Source organism: Equus quagga, chromosome 20 (genome assembly GCF_021613505.1).
Source record: "Equus quagga isolate Etosha38 chromosome 20, UCLA_HA_Equagga_1.0, whole genome shotgun sequence".
In the NCBI taxonomy this organism is placed as follows: Eukaryota; Metazoa; Chordata; class Mammalia; order Perissodactyla; family Equidae; genus Equus; species Equus quagga.
The window spans coordinates 23922661-23942126 of record NC_060286.1 but is presented as its reverse complement, the minus strand read 5'-3'; the positions used below and the strand labels follow the sequence as shown (position 1 = coordinate 23942126).

Genomic DNA, 19466 nt, shown 5'->3' with positions numbered 1-19466 from the left:
GGGGGTGGAAATGAACACATTGAAAGTGTCTGCAAGGAGGAGTTACACCCTCAACTCCCTCTCTTCATCCCGGCCCCAACACAAACCCCACGGAGATGTAAGTGTATGCCCTGGAGAAGCTCGACTGGAGATGAAGGCAGAGAACAGCATTAGGATGAGATAGGTGATTTAAAATAGGAAGATTAAGTGAAAGTGGGTACACCAAATGATGAGAACACCAGTTCCTAACCCTGTCTAGTTCCAGAAGAACTGAACTCCGCGTTAGAAAAAAAGCCTCATGATACTTATAATTTGGAGCTTCCCCCCGTCAAAAAAAAAAACCCAGTTGGCCACCTGAGAAGCCTGCCATTCAATTATGTAATTCTCAGTTATTATTTGCAGTAATTAATGCTGTGCTATGCATTGGTCACTAACAAATTCTGAAATCTCATGGCTTAACACAGTAGAGGTTGATGTCTCACTCACATGAAGTCCGATATGGTCAACATCTCTCCTCTGTCTTGTAGCTATGCCATCTGGAGCGTGTGGCCTCCAAGGTCCTCATGGCAGGAGCTGGGATGGAAGAGGGAGCATAAAGCCTCTTAACTGTCTGAGCCCAGAGGTGACACATGTCACTTGCACTCATATTGTTAAGAACCGTTCACATGGGAGATGTAGGGTAGCACATGGAATATTGGGGGGCCACTAACTTCTCGACAGCTCTGTGAAAACCTATGTCCAGGTTCTCTCAAGACACTTCACTTTCTTCTCATGCACCAGCCATAGGGGTTGTTGTTTACTTCATTTAATAATTAAAATTCATTTTAAATTTAAAAGCTAACATCTATTGCCTGCCTTATGTGTGCTGGCCCTGTGGCAGGACTAAGAATACAGAGTTACATATGATACAGTCTCTGGTCTCAAGGCTATTCTACCATTTAATCTCTTGGTTCACATTGGCTTTGAAATAATTTTCAGATCGTTCTCTCTTAATGTTTATATTGGTGGGTGTAAATCAGGAACTAGCTAATCAGAGACTATATAAGTTATTGATTTATAACCAGGATCTTGTATCCCTGTCACAAATATTTAATTTTAGATATTTTTCCCAAGTCTTTTGAGAACTGCTCTTTTCCTTTTTAGCTAAAATAATTGTTGGGAACTCTTTTCTTCTTTATAATGGCACTGTGTGAGGATCTCTAAATGCTGCATAGATACGTAACTGCAAATTCATCTCTCAGTATTACCTTGTGGTTTATTTCTGATGTTCACTGAAGCAGGTTTGTAAATTAATATTAATATGAAATACTCTATAGAAAGTTTCATAGCATATCAGATGAAAGCAATTATTCAGGAAGTTTTCATATCTGAGTCAGTCTGGCAAATGCATCTCATATACTGTGTGAAAGGAAATAATTCTTCTGATTTAAAAAGGTATGTTTACCTTAGAAATACTGTTATATCTGTTCTTATTTGACTCTCCAAATCTTCAGCTTGAACTGCTTACACCAATGGTGCAACTGATTTTTAGTAGTTGGATTCTGAGAGTATTGATCAATTTTTTATAATGTTTGGTTTCCTTATGTTTTCTTTTCCAGAGTACCCGAGTGGCCTTGGACCATCTGGAGTCTGTGCCTGAGAAACTGAGCCTACTAGAAGATTTCAAAGACTTCAGAGTGAGAAAGAGTTGGCTTGTCTCTTTCAGTATTTTTATCTGAGTGAGAACACTTGACATCTTCCTGATGTGCAAAGAAAATTGTAGGGAGGGAGGAAATACCGAAAAACAGTGGGGATTTTTAATGCACCATCATATCAGAGTTTATTGACATTTGTAAAGACAGGATTGAAAATAATGGAACTTATATATTAGCACAATATAGGAAAATAAAAACTTTTACCCCACTAGTAGAAGCTCATTTGGCCACCTAAAGCTTTAACTATAATTTAGAAAAACTTAAGAATTAAAAAGACGTAGCACATTACATTGACAATAGATACCTTTTTTGATAAGCAATTTTAATTTATGGATTATCTTCTTTTTTTAATTACAGATTTCCAAAGCACTGTTTGGTTTAGAGATATGATGGTGCACAGGTTACCCTGATACTATGCTACATGAATTCAAATCCACATAGAGTTTTAGATTTTATATCCCATGCCATTTGTTGATAGAACTCTAACCACAAAGCATTTCATTTATCAAGCCAATTAATTACATGTTGGATTTATCTACTGTAATATTGTAGATTTCCTCATAGAGGACAGATGCAAAGCAAATAACCCTGCCACCCAGTCCTACCAGACAAGGTCCAGGCTGGAGAACATCTTTTCATTTCCCCTTATGGATGCATATTTAATGAAAATTTGAGTGATTTATAATTTCTTGACCCTATATGGCTGAAGCTAGCAATGGTGAGAGTTCTCTTTGTCCACTTAACCTCTTATTTCACATCGGCTTTAAAATATGACTTATGTTTAAGTTCTCTTTAAATCTAACATGTTATTTGAGATATAGTAAGTAGGAAATATAGCCTGACATGCCATAGTGATTTTTTGGAGGCATTGATATGATGAGGCTCTCAAGATCTGCACTATCTTAAAATCACCTTTCATTAAGCGTTTTTGGTAGTTCAGTAACTAAACATTTTTGAGTGGGATCTTGGGTTGAGCTGATACATTCGGAAATCTGGACTATCACAAATAGAATAAAACCAAGAGTTTCTAGTATATTTTACTAAAGTTTTGATTCTTTCTCATGATTTGATTATATATTTGCAGTCTAAAACTCTGTCAAAGAATTTTGAAACCACTGTCCAAGAAGATGAGATTTCTACTCACTCTTATATTGCCCAGTGTGGAAAGCAGGCACTATGTTACACCCACATCCTTTCCACCTTTTTCTCTGTAGCTAACAAAAGTTATCTACATGAGGGAAGGGCAAACAAGAGACAGTATTGGAAACAGGTGGCATTTGTCACTGAGAAACAGATGCCTGTCTTAGAACAGCATAAAAACAAAGTTTAACCTCCAGTGTCAGCTCACTTTTTCCCCAGTGGTCTGCACTGAACAGAATATTCATAAGTACAGTTTAAAAGTTCTGTTCTCTACTATTACCAAAAGATTATTTTATTATTATTTTTCATTATATGGGCTAGTGATTATCTACAAGTCTAGCTTACATTTACACACATCACATATGACGATGCCAAATAGTGAAATTTTTAGACCATTTTTCAAAATTCAGAATTGTACTTTCCAATATCAGTCATTAAAATTGAGACCTTTACCTTTGAAATGGAAAGGAGTTCATTAGCAGGTATTATGCACAACTATGTAGCAGGTGGTAGCTAAGTACTTTACATTACATTTTTTCAAATCCTCAGAGACACCCTATAGATGGGTATTATTTTCCACCATCTTAACAGCTGAGCAAACTGATGCTTGGAGTGTACAAATTGGTTGGAACTGGGCTCTAATTCTATGTATTAACAACAAAGCCTGTCTGTTTTCCCTACTGCCTCTAGCTTGAAACCCATTCTTTATGTACTCTAGGGCCATCTATACAAGTAAAAAGAGCCCATTTAATCAATTTAATGAAAACAACTAGAAATCGCCTTAAATACACATACATAAAGCCTATAGATTATTAGATGTAGATTATATTTTTCAAACCCCTAACATTCTACAGATCAATATGCTGTGAACAGGAGTCCAGAGAACTAAGTTCTAGTTTGAGCTCATGCACAGATGAAAACACTGAAGATCTCAGGATCTTTCCTCATCCATAAAATGAGGGACTTGAATGATATTATCTCTATAGTCCCTCCTGACACTGGCATCATTAGCATATACGTGAAAATATATTTCACCTGTATATTTCTTGATAATACTATAGTCTGTGACATTAAGTGTGAATACAAACCTCATCTTATTTAGTCTTGACTTTAGTCTTCTTTAAATGTGTCATAGTCTCTCTCTCATTTTTTTTTAACCTCATTTTTAAAGAAGTAGTTTAGCTCTACAATCCCACATTTAAACATTACACATTTGGTCTGGTGGAAAGGAAATAGCGCTGGGTTCCAAGCTCAGTCCGCCACGAATTGCCTAGCCTTGGGCAAATCATTCTGAACTTCCCTGAGCTGTAGTTTTTTTTTAATAAAAATGAGAATTTTGGAATTCTAATATCCCTTCCAGCTTGAACATTCAATAACTTCCTTGGGACTATTTGGGGAACTAAATCCCACAGATGATTTTTCTTACATATGAAAATCAGTTGCCCTCATTTTATTCTTATTTCTCCCTAATTCATAATACAAATGTCTAAATCACTGGCTATAGTGACTGTGTACTGTGTTCCATCCTCTCCCCTCAAAATGAAGGAACAATGGAAAGAAAGGAAGGAAAGGGGAAGAAAAGGGATAGAAGGGGAGGGGGGGAGTGGGGGGAGGGAGACAGGCCCTGGAAGTTTTTGCTTTCTTAATTTCTTTATTACCTGAATCTTTTTATGCTTTTGAGGGCAGATGAGATATCCTTAAGTTTAAAAATCTATGTGATGTAATAGTTAAAAGGTAGAATGTTTTTTAAGAATTAGTGAAGAAAAAGAGGCGCTAATTTTAAAGGTAACATTTTCTTTTTTTAAAGAGAATATTTTGATACCAAGTATTACTGCAAGGGACAGTACACAACATCCAAAAGTGGTGTGGTGCCATTAATGACCATCTTTGGACAACTCACTGTTATTTGAACTTTTTTCCCTTCAACTAAAGGATGTCAATCATTTCAGATTGGCATAGGGACTAATTGTAAAAAGAATGCAAATAACCAATCTGGGACCCTGTTTTTATGGTAGCATCCAAAGCAAACATTTTCTTCTTTATCCTTGGGGACCTATGATTCCCCTATATATCTCTCTGAATGCCCTTAATTATTATCTACATATCAATACTTTCTTACTCTAATTTTGAGTACTAATTTTTCTTTCATCTACTAATTTAGAAACTTTGTTGTTTTTCCAGGATTCCTGCAGTTTATCTGAGAGAATTGATGGGAGATATTCTAAATACAGAGGTCACAGGGAATCTCTTCAGCAGCGCCGAGATGACACCAAGTACAGAATCAAAAGCTTCAAAGTAATGTCCTTTGTATACATTTTCAGTCCTTGAGCATTCATTATCCATGTTTATGGCTACAACCTTCTAAGCAGCCCCTGTAGGGTTTGCGTAAGGGTACTTGTAAAAAAAGAAAAAAAGATATTCCTTGATATATGAAATGGATTTCCAATTTTGTGGCAGTAGAAAATAAAAAGCCAAAGATTGTGCCTACAACTTTTTACTTGGGAACTAATCTTTAAGTTTATGCCATGAATATGTTGTTTGTCTATGGGTATTGATGTTGCTTAAGAATCCTGAGCCAGGAAACCCTTAGTCTCTTGATTGGTCAAAGGCTTAGTGTGGATGGTTGCCCTCCTCTATGCTGAAGTCCCCAATAGGTCAAGTAACATGTAGTATTTTGTAAACTATTGTCTTGGCATTTACACTCATTCTTTTCCTGAGGATGTGAACTACTCCTTCAACTTATGGTTCATTAGTATGGAACCAACACAGGAGACTGGGAAAATTTGCTCATATCAACAAAAAGCTTACCATTCTCCAGACTCTCCCCAAGATCCACCTGGGGTGTAGGTGGTTTTAAACCCATTTGACCTTGCACAGTTATTATCCTAGAGCAGAGTTTCTCAACCTTGGCATTATTAACAAAGATAATTCTTTGCTGTAGAGACTGTCCTGTGCATTGTAGGATGTTTAGCAGCATCCCTAGAGTCTGCTCACCGGATGCCAGTAACATCCCCCATCCTGACTTGTGGCATCAAAAAATGTCTCCAGACACTGCCAAATGTCCCCTAGAGGGTAAAATTGCTCCCCATTGAGAACACTGACCTAGAGAGAATCCTTCTATATTCAAATGTACACTCCATGTCAATTTATGGGAAAACAAGCTAAAGGCTCTTCTGACATTTTTATATTCTTACAAACTTCAGTATGTATGAATATTCATTGCCGTGTATATACTCACTTGTTACAGCCAAATATAATTTCTAAGAAGCTTGTTCCCTCCTCTGAATGTAATTGGATAGAATGCTCAGTGGATATAAAAAGCGTTCATTTTCCTCCCTACCATGTTTAAAATCAGCACTCTCTTTCCCCATCCCAAACAAAAACCTAACACAATTATGCCACATTATTGCTACCCCACTGTGAAGAGAGTGTCCTGGGACTTGGTGCTCTTGCACCTTTGCTTTTTATAGATGGACTTTATTGCCTCCAGTAGTGACCTTGTTGTCTCGTATGGAAAATTTGAAGTTCACTAAATTGTCTTTGAACATTCCCATCAGGTCCCATATCCTCAAGCATTTCTCTACCACTTAAAGGAGTGCCACCAGCCTTAAACAGAAGTTTGAGGCTTAGGCAACAGTAGCTGAAAATAATAACTGTTCATTATTGAGCATATATTAGGACAAACCACATGAGATTGCATTTTTTGTAGATGCATGCTTTATATGCATTATCTCATTTAATCCTCACAGCAACCCTGTCAGGTTGGCGCCATTATTTTTCCTCTTTTACCGTTGAAGAAAGCAAGGTTATAGAGCAAGTAAGTGGTTGAATCAGGATTAAAACCTAAATCTGCCTGGCTTCAGTAATCTATGTCCTTGACCACTAGGCTATTACAGTGTACATTTGGACCTCATATGCCTTAATTTTTCTGGAAGTCACCAAACATAGGACTGTATTTTTAATATGTAAAAGTCAGTTGTCTCTAAAAAGACATAAACGCAATACATGCCTCTTAGTTCAACAGAGATCTAGATACAAACGAAACATTTAAAACATTATTTCCCAATACAGTGAGATTTAGTATCAGGTGAATCATTGCTATCTACTGGCACCCAAATTGCTATAAATCAGTGCAATTTATGTGACAGCATATGGCAAAGCTGTGAATGTGTAACATGTGCAGCAAGTAATCTCATTGGAGTTCTCCTTCAAATTACATTTGCAACTGAAGAGGAAATAAGGCCTGGCTTGTAAGTGAGGCCAACACTTAGCAAAATGCGAAATAAGTTTGAAGATTTTGCAGATAGGAGCGCAAGTATAGGAAAGAGTCACAAAGCACATTTTATGATAAGATTGTTCCACATTAATACTACTTAAACATTTTAAAACGTTGATCCATTTCAGTGATGAATTTCTAAACTATCACCACGTGTAACAGATGTCTGGCCTGAAATAATGCAGTAATCTAACGCAAAACTCATGAGAATATCACATTTTTTGTAGTCATTGGAGAGGAAAATGTGGGAGCACATTTTTGCCTGTTGTAGATACCAATGATCATTTGCTTATATGCTTTTTATGAAAACAATTTATTTAAAAAGACTGAGAGGCGAAGCAGTTTCAAAAGTGTGAGCTCAGATGGGCAGTGAGAAAGTTGTTAATCATTTCTTGGCTTCATGGATAATCAGAAGAGCCACCTCTGGTTAATCATTGACACCCTGAAGAAAATGTTTCCAATAAGAGGCATTGGGACTCTTTCTATCAAGAGGGAAGGTGTCCCATATTGAAATGAAATAAGACATTATTTCAGTGCTATTAACTTCCCACAGATTTTGCTAGGATAGAGTTCAAAGAAAAGACACACTGCAGGGACTTGAATTCATTGGGTCTCCTGAAAACTGTGGTTCCAGAAAATCAATTACTATAAGATTCAGCTTAATTCAACAAACAGCTACCATATTGCAAAGCACTGTACTACCTTTTAGAGGGAGGGATGTGGGAGGTATAAAGATACAAAAGTCATGGTCTTCAAGGAGGGAATAATTATCTATTTGTCTTAATACTAATAGATAATTCTTGCACAGTTGTTTCAGAGCAGGAGCTGGCAAACTACCACCCATGGGCCAAATGTTGCCGGCCAACTGCTTTTGTAAATAAAGTTTTATTAGAATACAGCTACACTCATTTACTCACATGTTGTCTATGGCTGCTTTCACACTCAGCAGCAGAGTTGAGTAGCAGCAACATAAATTGTGTGGCTCAGAAAGCTTCATATACTTATTGTTTGGCCCTCTTTAGATGTTTGCCAATGCCTGGTGTAGAGAAAGGAGAAATTACCAATCTAGTCTTTCTTCCTTTGCACATATGGAAAATATTGCCTCTTCTTTATTTACCAATCAAATAAATACTGCCCAAGCTCTTTGGAAAGTCATAATAGTTATCTATTCATTCAGCAAATATTCATTGGTTATCAGCTGTGCACCAGGAACTTACTAGACACGTGGGACTCACATCAGTGAACAAAATAGAAGAGCCCTGCCTTTTTGGAACTTCCATTCTGATTATGGGACATTCATGTTTGTTGTTGTTTTTAAATATAACATTCAACAAACCTTTATTGAGTTTCCGCTGTATACAAGCACTCTTCTAGGGGCTAGAGAGAATGGCATAGTAAGAAAAATCATTACCAGCCTTAAGAATTCAAAGCCTTCGCACAAACAACTGTAGGGCAAAGTAGAAAGGGTTAAAGGCTGTACCAGAGCCCTCCATAAACTGCACTGGGATTTCTGAGGCTCCAAAGTCTTTTGAAGAGATGTCTGTGATGACAAGGTACAGGGAAGTGTTTTATCTGCATCTGCTTGGAAGAGGATCACTATTAGCATTACAGTTGTGGAGCCCTGACTGTATTACTGTTGACAGACAAATAACTGTTGGAATAGCAGAGCCATGTTGGCAACTGGCTTCTCTCGTGTTGTTGCTGATGTAGGAAGGCAGTGAGACATCCAGCATGACCACACTGCTGCTGGAGGGCAGCATTAGCAGGAAGTGTACAAGTCAGGTTCTCTTTCAATCCAAGCTAAAGTCATCACCTGCTGTTTACTCCCGTGGCCATCACCAGGACAAAAATGATCAGATTTCTAGAAACCTATCGAGATTTTTCAGCAGGACCAACGTCCCAATTGCTGAGAGCATAATATAACATTGTACTAAGCTGACCAAGTTAACTGGACAAAGCCTGATCCAAAAGTTTATATTTAGAATTCAATTCAAAGCTGAATCTGACACGACATTTCCTCCATCGCTGTGTAGACAACAGAAGCATTTCACGCTCTCTCTTTCTTCAGGCCTAATTGGGTTTCTGTAGGACATACAGGCTTCCTTGCTGTCCCAGCTGTTTCAAATAGAACAGAATGTTCAAAAGTTAGCCAATAACACAGCATTGCTGATCTGAATTCACAGAGGAGCATGGTTTTGTCCAAGAAATCCCCATTTGCTACCTGCCCCTTTTGCTCTCTGCCCATACTAAATATATGGTCTTAATTAGCAGTAGATTTTTTAATAAAATCACAGAAGGCATGTTTTGTTCCCATCCTTCCTGCTCCTGAGAGGAAAATCATGATTTTCAACTTCTAGTTGAAGAGTTAGCATGCAAATTCTTTTTAAAGAAGCAGATGTTTTACAGGATAAGATGAGGTAGCTGAGGAAGTGTTGATAACGGCTTTCAGCACAGCTTACAAAGGCAGAGTTTGCCAAAGCCCTTTGTCATATTTGTTCAATGTAAGCATGTGTATGATATAAGTACGTGCTTTGCTCCTAGAAGCTGTTTCTCCCTCCTTGAATCTTGCCATGGTTTGTTTCTACTTTGCTCATAGCAATTAATGGCTGCCAGCACTTTCTCTCTTAGGTCAGCTATTTCTGTACATCTCTTAAATTTTCTACGATAGTAGCTTCTAAAACATGCTATGCGTAACTCCTGGTGTAATTCAAGATTGTAGGTGATTTTTATTTAATGACTATTAAAAACTATCACTAATGTATTATTCAGGTATTTTTACAAGTATTGCTTGGGAACAGTAGTGGCAACCATGGGGGAATTTGAGGGAGCTTTAACCACATAATACCCCAGTTATCGCATTTATAACCATCTCTCTCCATGCTTTGATAAGAAATCATATGTAAACTGCTATGCAAATATAGCTCCATACTTTTCCCAACCCCAACCAGTTTGCCATCCTTTAAACCTCTTCTATATAGAGATTTAGGGTGCAAGACTAATCTTTAAGTTAATGTAAAAGAAAATGGTATAACTATAGGTGAATACTGAAATTTGGGACTTACTGTTCTACTGGATTGTGTGACTTTTGAGGGCAAACATTGTCTGCCTCATCTTTGACTCCAGAATACACCGTGAATGTACAATATATGTTAAATTGGTGATTAAACTTTTTTTTCCTAGTTTTCAACCTTTCTGGAATTCTAACAAAAATTTAATTGCTATTTTTCCAGTAATGCCTAGATGATACATCTGAAAGCTTGTAGGCAATCAAATCATGCTGAAATCTGAAGAGATTTTTATTCTTTTGAAGTGATCAAGACTAACTTGCCAGCCATAATATTTAACTAGTTGATTTCATCTTTCTCTTTAGAAGTTAAACAAAAGGTTGCCAAATGAGTTGGCATTTTTCTTGTTATATAAAATCTGAAAATAGCAGTGGATCAAAAGTGCTTGTTTACAAATCAACATGGGTACTTAGATAAGCACATTAGTTTTTTAACCTGCTTAAGCCCCACCCTACCAAACCCAGTTCCCTTAACAAGCCACGTGCTTTCACCCTTCCCAATAATTTACACAACAAGAGCATTAGGAAAGATTGTGAAGAAATTCACCTATAAAGATAACATTTTTCATAATCTCAAATTCAAAATTCTAGATACTAAGTACTAGGTACATAAGGAATGCCAATTGAATGTCCTAATAGTTTTTAATAAACATGTCATAGCATATTCATCCAAACAATTATTGTTACCTTTAAAATAGTCACTTTCAGAGAATAAGCATAGATTCCAATGAGGCACCACCCTTAAAATATCTTTGCATCTCTGCTTTGTTTCTTAAGTCGTGGCACATCCTTTTGAGTGTCCTTTTGTATGGCAAATTTTTATTTACTGTGAATATATTTGGTTTCTGAAAATGGATTAAAGTCATGTAGAGCCAAGTCTGAAATAGGTTAAAAAAAAATGAGTACAATCCTTTTCATTGGTGAGTTTCTAGGAATATTAAATTTTATACAATAAAATATCAGTTGGATAAAAATAAATTTATCAAATGGCCTGACTAGCACAGTATTTTTCTGAGTTTGTTCATCTGTAGATGAGTTTGGCTTTGGGTTTATAGTGTCGTGTAAATTTGGACCTCCCGTGGTAAAGATAGTTTGCATAGTTAGAAATACTGGTTGTTTAGTGGTTCCAATCAGATAGATTAGAATCGCAAAATATTAGTGCCAAGAGAACTTAGAGATGATCTGATCCAGTGTCTTCATTTTTTTATATGAAGAAACTGAGAAATTCAAGAGTGACAGTGTCCTATTTCCCAAGTTCCACCACAGCAAACTTTCATTTCTGCCTTTTGGTCAAGAAATGATTACATATTACCTCTATTGAGTTCCTAATGCAAATGGCACTGTGCTAGATTGTAGAATATTGGGATGGGTAGTTGGAAAGATAGAGACAATCAAAGCCTCACCCTCATGGAGGCTAAAAGCTACAGCAGCCATGCAGATTGAGATATGGAGGGCAGACATTAAGTAAACTGTTCAGATTGAACTTTCAAATAGGAATTAAGTTCACTGAGGAAGAGGTTAAGCTTTTTCCAGCACTGATGGAGAATTGGGAATTAAGAGTAGGGAAGAGATGGAGGGATGGTGCATTGTTAAGCAAGAGACAAATTCAGGAAAACATTTCTGCTACAGATTCAGAAACGCATAAGTATTTTTTCCTTCTCTCCAGGGGAAGGGTTGGATAAATTAAAATTTAAAAAAAAATTAAATGTATCATTTGTCTTATAAACTTTGAACTTAGAATATTCCTGAGAGAAAAATACTTGGTGGGCGTCATTAAATATTAATCATTAGAGATCAGTTTAGCAAAGAGATTTAGTCAGGTTGGAACAGCTTTTAAGAAACCAGTTACAATGTGGGTTATGAAAAAGAAGTGGAAGAAACCCAGGGAAAATATTAGAAAATGCAAGTCCCTTCACCCAGTGGAATTTTTGCAAGGAATTCTGGCTAACTGGCTTGTTGAGACTGAAGACAGCAATAAAAATAGGTCCTTGTGCTAAGGATATAAGAATTGGTAAAAAGCAAAAGCTAGGATTACTAAAATTGCAAAGAATCTTCCTTCTTAACCAATACTTTCCTTTTAATATTTAAGCATTCGGTTAAAAAATAGGAATTAGAAAGAAACATTCATCTTATGGTCACCTTGTAAAATTTGCTTATATAGAAATTCCACAAATTTTAATTTATATATTTATAAAATTATATTTATAAATTTACTTATAAATTTTATATTTATATCACTATATAATGGAGGACCTAAAGGTACTTTTTTCGTGTTCTGGTATGTTGATTGTTCAAAGGGATTGTGAAATATTTTTCTTTTAGAGTGTTCTTTTAGGGTTCATTTTATTAAACTTCAAGGTAATAATGTTGGAGGTCCTGACAATCTTTTGAAGACACAAAATGTTGGAACTTAAAGATATATTAGAATTAAACCTCCTCATTTTCTCTATATGAAAAGAAGAAATGTGACTGATTGAACAAGTCATCAATTTTAAAAGGAAGGGATAAGAATCCTAAATTTTATGTACCTATTAATAGAGTGTCAAAATATATGAAGCAAAAACTAATACAACTGTAAGAAAAAAAACAGACAAATCCATAATTATAGTTGGAGATTTCAACATTCCTCTGTCAGTAATTGATAAAACAGTAGGCAGAAAATCAGTAAGATATAGAAGCCTTGAACAACTCTGTCAGCCAGCTAGACCTAACTGACACTTAGAGACCACAACCACTCCACCCCACAACACCTGATTGCACATATTTTCAAGTGCACATTGAACATTCTCCAAAATAGACTACATTCTGGGTAATAAAACAAATCTCAATAAATTTAAGATGATTGAAATTATGCAACCATAGTAGAATGAAACTAGAAATCAATAACAGAAAGATATCTAGAAAATTCCCAAATATTTAGAAATTAAACAGCATACTTCTCAGTACCTATGGGTGAGTCAAGGTAGAAATATAAAGGATAATTCGAAAGTATTTTAACTATATGAGAATAAAACCACAATTTATCAAAATTTGTGGGAGGCAGCTAAGGCAATGCTTGGAAGGAAATTTATGACATTACATGTGTATGTGACAAAAAAAGAAAAATCTCAGATCGATAATCCAAGTTTGTACCTGGAAAACAAAGAGCAAATTAAACCTAAATTAAGTAAAAGGAAGGATGAAGAGCAGCGATCAGTGAAATAGAAAGCAGAAAAATAGGGAAAAAAAGGAAACCAAAACTGGGTTTTCTGAAAAGATCAATAAAATTTAAAAACCTCTACCCAGATTGATTAGGAAAATAAGAGAGAAGATAAAAATTGCCAATATTCAGACTGAAAGAAGGATATGACTAGAACTCCTATAGACATTAAATGGTAATTAGGAAATATGAACAACTCTGCCAATAAATTTGACAACTTAGATGAAATGGTTATAAATAAAGAGCCTTAAAATGTGTCACCCAGTAATTCTACTTCTCAGAATCTACGTTAAGTTGATAAATTAAAAATAGGGACAAAGCTTTATGCACCAAGATGTTTATCAAATTATTTATAATAGAAAAAAACTGAAATCAACCTTAAATTTCCAACAATAGGAGATCAGAAAAATAAACTATGGTATAACTATAATGATGATAATGATGATGATAGAGAAAATTATCATATATATAATGTTACATGAAAAAAGTAGGAAATGAAATTATCAACAAAGGGTGATCTCAGTATAAACAGATATTTATCAATAAGAACTAGAAAACGTAGATCCTTAAATTAGGCTAATAGGTTTTTTTTTTATTTTGTTGGATTAATTTTTTTCTTCTTAATATTTTCTGTATTTTCCAAATTATACCACATTTTAACTATTACATGCCGACAAGTTGGTTTTATAATTAAAAATATAAATTGTTCTCTTTCTGTAAATAGAAAAGATATAATCTATGCTTTGATGCCAGTTGATTTTGTTTTACAAATTTAAAAACATGCTTTTGGAAAGAAGAGGATTTGTATATCTTTGTGTACTTCATCCTTCCTTTGGTCGGCACACATTGAGGCTGTCATTGCACCATCTGTTTCATGCAGCAAGACTCCCAGACCTACCTACATAGGTCTTCTCATTGTCTTTCTCAGTCTAGGTGTCATGGGCAAAAAATTATTTTTTTCTTCCGCTTATTGGCCCATAAGCATCAAAGCATCTTTTAGTCGGAAACCATTTATTATGCTTTTCTCTTTCATGCTGCATATAGAAACCATGATCAAATGTTCTAACATTGGTTGTGAACATAATTCTCCATTTGTGCATCTTCCAACTCTCCCCAGGCCTTTAGTATTGCACATCTGAACTATAATAGCCAAGTCCATTCCCCTGCCTCTGGTTGCCCTGTATCAGCTCATTCTAAAATAGCTGTTGGAATACACTTGGGACACAATGTCCTTTCCTTTCCAGAGATCCTATAGTGAATGACTTCTAGTTTCTTATGAAATCCCTGTAATTAGTGAAAACTATAAATCATTTGGTTAAAAACCTCAGGGACTTCATCTTTTGGTACATGAGGACTAATGATCATGAACCGTCTGAGGGTTATGTCCATGCTTTTAGCTCAGAATAGTGGGCCTTTTACAAAAATATATAAATGTGTTCTTTTTGGCCTTTCTTTTGCATTTACATACATACTTATGTGACAAAGAAATAAAATATAAACTTGGTACTTAGTACAGAGAAGGACAACTAATTCATCAGACAGTCGTGTTACATAAGGCTTTACTGTATGTGGGGGCCACCTAACCTGAAGTTGTTTGTCTAGAATCTTTGGCACCATTCTTGATCCCTTCCTCTCCCTTGACCCCCCCCAGTTATCCTCAATTACAGTCTTTTAATTGATTTTCTCACTTCAGCATTTGAGCCGCTGGAATCTATTTTCCTCACAGAGGCCAGAGCAATCTTTGAAAAATATAAATCAAAGCATGTCATTCCTCTCCTTAAAAGCCTTGACTGCTTTCTGATTGTACTTAAGAAAAACAAAATCTCAAATCTAAATCCCACTTCTGGATTTCACTGTAACCACTCCCCCCGTACTGGGTGTGCCTAAGCCATGGGGTCTTCCTTCAGTTCTTCAAACACACCAACTCTTTCTCACCTCAGCACCTCCACTCCAGTCTGGAACATCATTCCCTGACCACCCTCTCCTGCTGCCCCTTCTCTCCCACCTTCCCATCCTCCACCCTTAAGTTTTCGCCTGGCTGACTCATTGATTCATACTCAGCATTCAAATATTGCCTTAAACATCACCTCCCAGAGGGGCCTTCCCTGGACCTCAAATCTAAATGTAGGTCTTCCTATTTATTGCCTATTCTTCTTATAGCTCTTATCATAGTTTTAAATTAGATTGTGTTTTGTGTAGTTTGTTTAATGCCTTTCTCTCCTGCAAGCCTGAAGCTTTCATGACTATATACCCCAATGTTTTGTTTGCTCTTTGACCAGCACATAGTAGGTGCCCAATAAATAACTGTTGAATGAATGAGTGAAAGAAAGAAAAAACGAAGTATAATAAATAACTAGAAAACATTCAAGAGAAAAATTGCAATTTTACTGTTTATCAAAGAAAAATTATTAAAGCGTATATTTTTTAGTCTATTTAGTTAGTAAAATTATTTGAAGTTATAATTCCCATTTCCAGCTAAGATTTGGGGAAAAGGACACATTCATACATTGTATGAGGAGAGGGAACATTTCTGTATTCATTTTTGTTTATGTATTAAATATTTATTGAATGAGTAAGAGGATTAGTGTAATCATTATGGAAAGCAGTCTAGCTAAATGTATTTTAAAACGTCAAATTATTTTTATTGACCCAGTATTTCCAACTAAGAATTTGTCATAAGGAATAGTGCTAAATATGGAATAGGTCATATATTTAAGGATAGTTCTCACAGTGTTATTTATAGGAGTAAAACATTGGAAATGCCCTAAATGCCCACTAAATTAATAACTGAGTAAAGCATAGGATATCCACCAGATAGTATATGAGTAGCACATAAGCTAAAGGGTAGGATAATATAATGACTTCAAAAATATTTATAGTATTAATGTAAGCAGATGAAGAACACAAAGTTTTATAATAACGTTTACAGATTCTATCCACAGGAAAAAAAGACTGGAAAGAAATATGTCATGCCGTTGTAGCTATGGGTGATGTCCTTCTCTCTTTTTTTTTTTTCATATTTTCTTTAAGAGTACATATTTTATTTTGTTCAAGTCTTATATTAAATTGTGGTATAACATAGCCTGTATATTGAGGTTCACTTTAATTTTCAGTACATTCTAATAAATCCCAATCCTTACATTTCATAATCATGGAACTGAAATTCTGTGCTTTCCATTTTAGGATGACAGAACCTTTGCGGAAAGTTCCCATGCTCATGGGTTAGGTCACTCATCCTCTTGGCAGGATCGCAGTCACTTCCTGTCCAGTCCACGATTTTCACACTTGAACTGTAAGTAATGAAGTCCTGAACCAGTTTTTAAATTGGATTTAAGAAAATGCAACTCATAGAAAGATTAAACTGTAAGGCCAGGACATGAAAGTTATATTCATGTTGTGAGTTTGAAAAAATTTTCATTATGAGTCGTACAAATAATGCCCCAAAAGTACATTTATTGTGTCACCAATTTACTAAAAAAAATATGGAATCCCTTCTTTTTGACCTTATACTTCTCAGAAAAACTTAAAATCAGTCACCCAAGGTAATAATCTTAATGAAGCAAATTTTGTGTGTGGTGACCATTAGTAACTGTGGATGAGGGGGTAATGGAAGTTAGATGGTATTATAATAAAATTCAAATCATCAAAAAGTGGAAACTCATTACATAGAACTATTCAGCAATACCTAATCTTGTGCAAAGATAAGGATACTAATACTATTACCGGCTAGATTTCATTCTGTGAGTATACTGTAAGTATTGATGAGATGTCATCAACATCAAGTGTGAGTCTGTTGACCCAGGCTACCATCTCCCACCATCTACTCCCTCTCCTTCTCTGCTATACTTATTCTTCAGTTTCAGTTTGCCTGTAATGTCCTTAAAGAAGCCTCCAGAGTTTACAGTTTTAAGTATGGTTTCTGTTATGAGTGCCCACAATGCCTTACAACTTCACTTTAAAACATTTCTCAGAATAATTCTGGAGTTATTTGTTATTTGAGTGATTTTTTGTTTACTGATTCTTTTCTTCACCAAAGAGTGAATTCCATGATGATAGGAATGATGTCTGTTTTGTTCACCACTGTGTCCTTAGCATCCTCATAGTACTTGGCAAATACTAAAAGCCTATTTAATATTAGATGAATGATGATATGAGTTGTTTTTTTTAAGTCCACTTTCATCCAAACCATTGGGACTCAAATATTATTTAATGGAGTCTTATTTAGATAATCATTTAGCTCTTCAGTTTACCACAGGCATAGAGTTTGTCCATTAAATTTGACAACTCTGTCATTTAAAAAAGCTAGGTTGCTATAAAATAAAACACCAAAATAAGCCACAAGGAAGTAGGTCAAATCCAAAAGTGATAACTCTCTTTTTTGCTGATTTATATTCATGGATTCATTAAATAAATATGTATCAGTTTCTGATAAATAGTTTGGTTTTCATTATACCGTGATTATTTTATTCCAAAAGCTAAGCATTTTCTCTTTCCTGTCCTAAGCATTTTACCAAGTGATTTTATATCTGCATAAACCCTCTGCTATTCTAATCTGGCAGCTGCCCTTCAATATGGATCGTATCTCAAGTTGGTTTTGGTACCTTAGAATCTGATATATACATAGGCTAAATTTTCTTATCTTTCATATTAAGTAATGGGAAAATTTCCTCAGGTCTGTTTGATGTATGTAAACATGGAGGGGGAGGGTAAGGATAGAGCACCATTAAACATCATAGTATCCCACCCAGTAAGATATTCAAGAGCCTGGAGATAAACAGCACCATGATATGAGCACAGAGGTCATTGTTCTACTGGTATTTTATTTTGCCATCGTGACTTTGGTAAGGCTCCCTAGAAAGACACCTCGAAGAAAGTGGTTAGAAGACTTTAAGGGGAAAACATCAAGATGTTTGGAATTTTATTTATTATTATGATAGGCAGTGAAAGAAAGTGTATTCAGTTTTCCACTCAGTAGCATTTCATGATCAGCAGTGGTCATTTCTCTAAGATGTTCCTCACAGGCAGCCATAGGTTTCTTTATAAATACACTGGCTCAAGAGGAAATAAGCATAGTAAAAAAATATCACTGAGAACATAATTTGGATAAGAAAATACTTATTATAGTCTAGATTGTAAGATCTGACTCAAAACTTTAGCTTAAAAAGTAAACCTGTTTATTTAATTTATTGATAAATTATTTGTTAATTCATAGCCTTATGTTTTACTACTCTTCTTTTTGACAACTTTGTTTTAGGACTTTCCTCCCACACCCGCCTCCATATTTTCAAGGATACTTTAAAAGATTTAAGCATAGCTACCTTATTGTTAATCATTTTAAGTGATCGAATTAAACTTTTTTCTAAAAATCATATTTGTTCTTATTTGCTTTTTTGATGAACCTTGAATTTTCTGTGCATTTTTCATAATGTGGTATTTTAGAATTGGATTAGGATCACTCTGAATACTTCCCATTTTCGTAGCACAATTTCAGCTTAGTTATAGAAATTGCCCTATAATTTTTCTTTAATCTCCCTTTATACCTCCAAAATTAAAAAGGAGAGATGTCAAGACCAACAAAGAGAAAAATAGAACCTATGGTAAATTGATAATACAAGGAACAGAAGGTGTCTTTAAAATATTCATTAATGCCCTCGGAGATCTAAGAGAAAATATTATTACATCCATTAAAAATAAGAGCAAGATGCTATGAAAAAGGAACACAGGATAAGAAGCCTCAGAAATGTAAAATATGATCAACTAGAAAGGTAGAAGAAGTTGAGAAAATCACAAAGAAAGGAGAAGAAAAAGAATGGAACAATAGGAGAGAAAATATAGGATGTTCAGAAAATCATTTCAAGAGGGACAATACCTGATTAGTGAGAGTCTTGGGATGAGAGAATAAGGAAAACAGAACAAAGGCCGGAAGTGGGCAGCTTACAAGGGCCCACCACACAAGGACCTGCTGCACAGCTGTCATCCTGATGTTTTTCTTCATCCTCTTCCTGTGTTGATGCCCGTATTTCTCAGATCCCATGCCTTTCTCTGCTTGTTTCAGTCCTTTCTTTTGTGGAAACACATTAAAGAAAGGGAGGTAAATGTTTTCAGTCTTTGTAT

General features: G+C 35.4%; 1 protein-coding gene and 1 long non-coding RNA gene across 5 annotated transcripts in view; one reads left to right on the top strand and one right to left on the bottom strand.

The window, feature by feature from the left end:
* CEP128 (centrosomal protein 128) overlaps positions 1-19466 on the top strand; it is a 376345-nt gene that overhangs the window by 350778 nt on the left and 6101 nt on the right. For all 4 annotated transcript variants that reach the window (XM_046647430.1, XM_046647432.1, XM_046647429.1 and 1 more), the window contains 3 exons: positions 1578-1655; positions 4995-5108; positions 16536-16644. In XM_046647430.1, coding sequence (XP_046503386.1) covers positions 1578-1655; positions 4995-5108; positions 16536-16644 — 301 coding nt within the window. The remainder of the gene's footprint in view (positions 1-1577; positions 1656-4994; positions 5109-16535; positions 16645-19466) is intronic.
* LOC124230907 (uncharacterized) overlaps positions 510-19466 on the bottom strand; it is a 38371-nt gene continuing 19414 nt past the window's right edge. Inside the window, exon 3 of the long non-coding RNA XR_006886314.1 lies at positions 510-552. This is a non-coding gene — a long non-coding RNA (uncharacterized LOC124230907). The remainder of the gene's footprint in view (positions 553-19466) is intronic.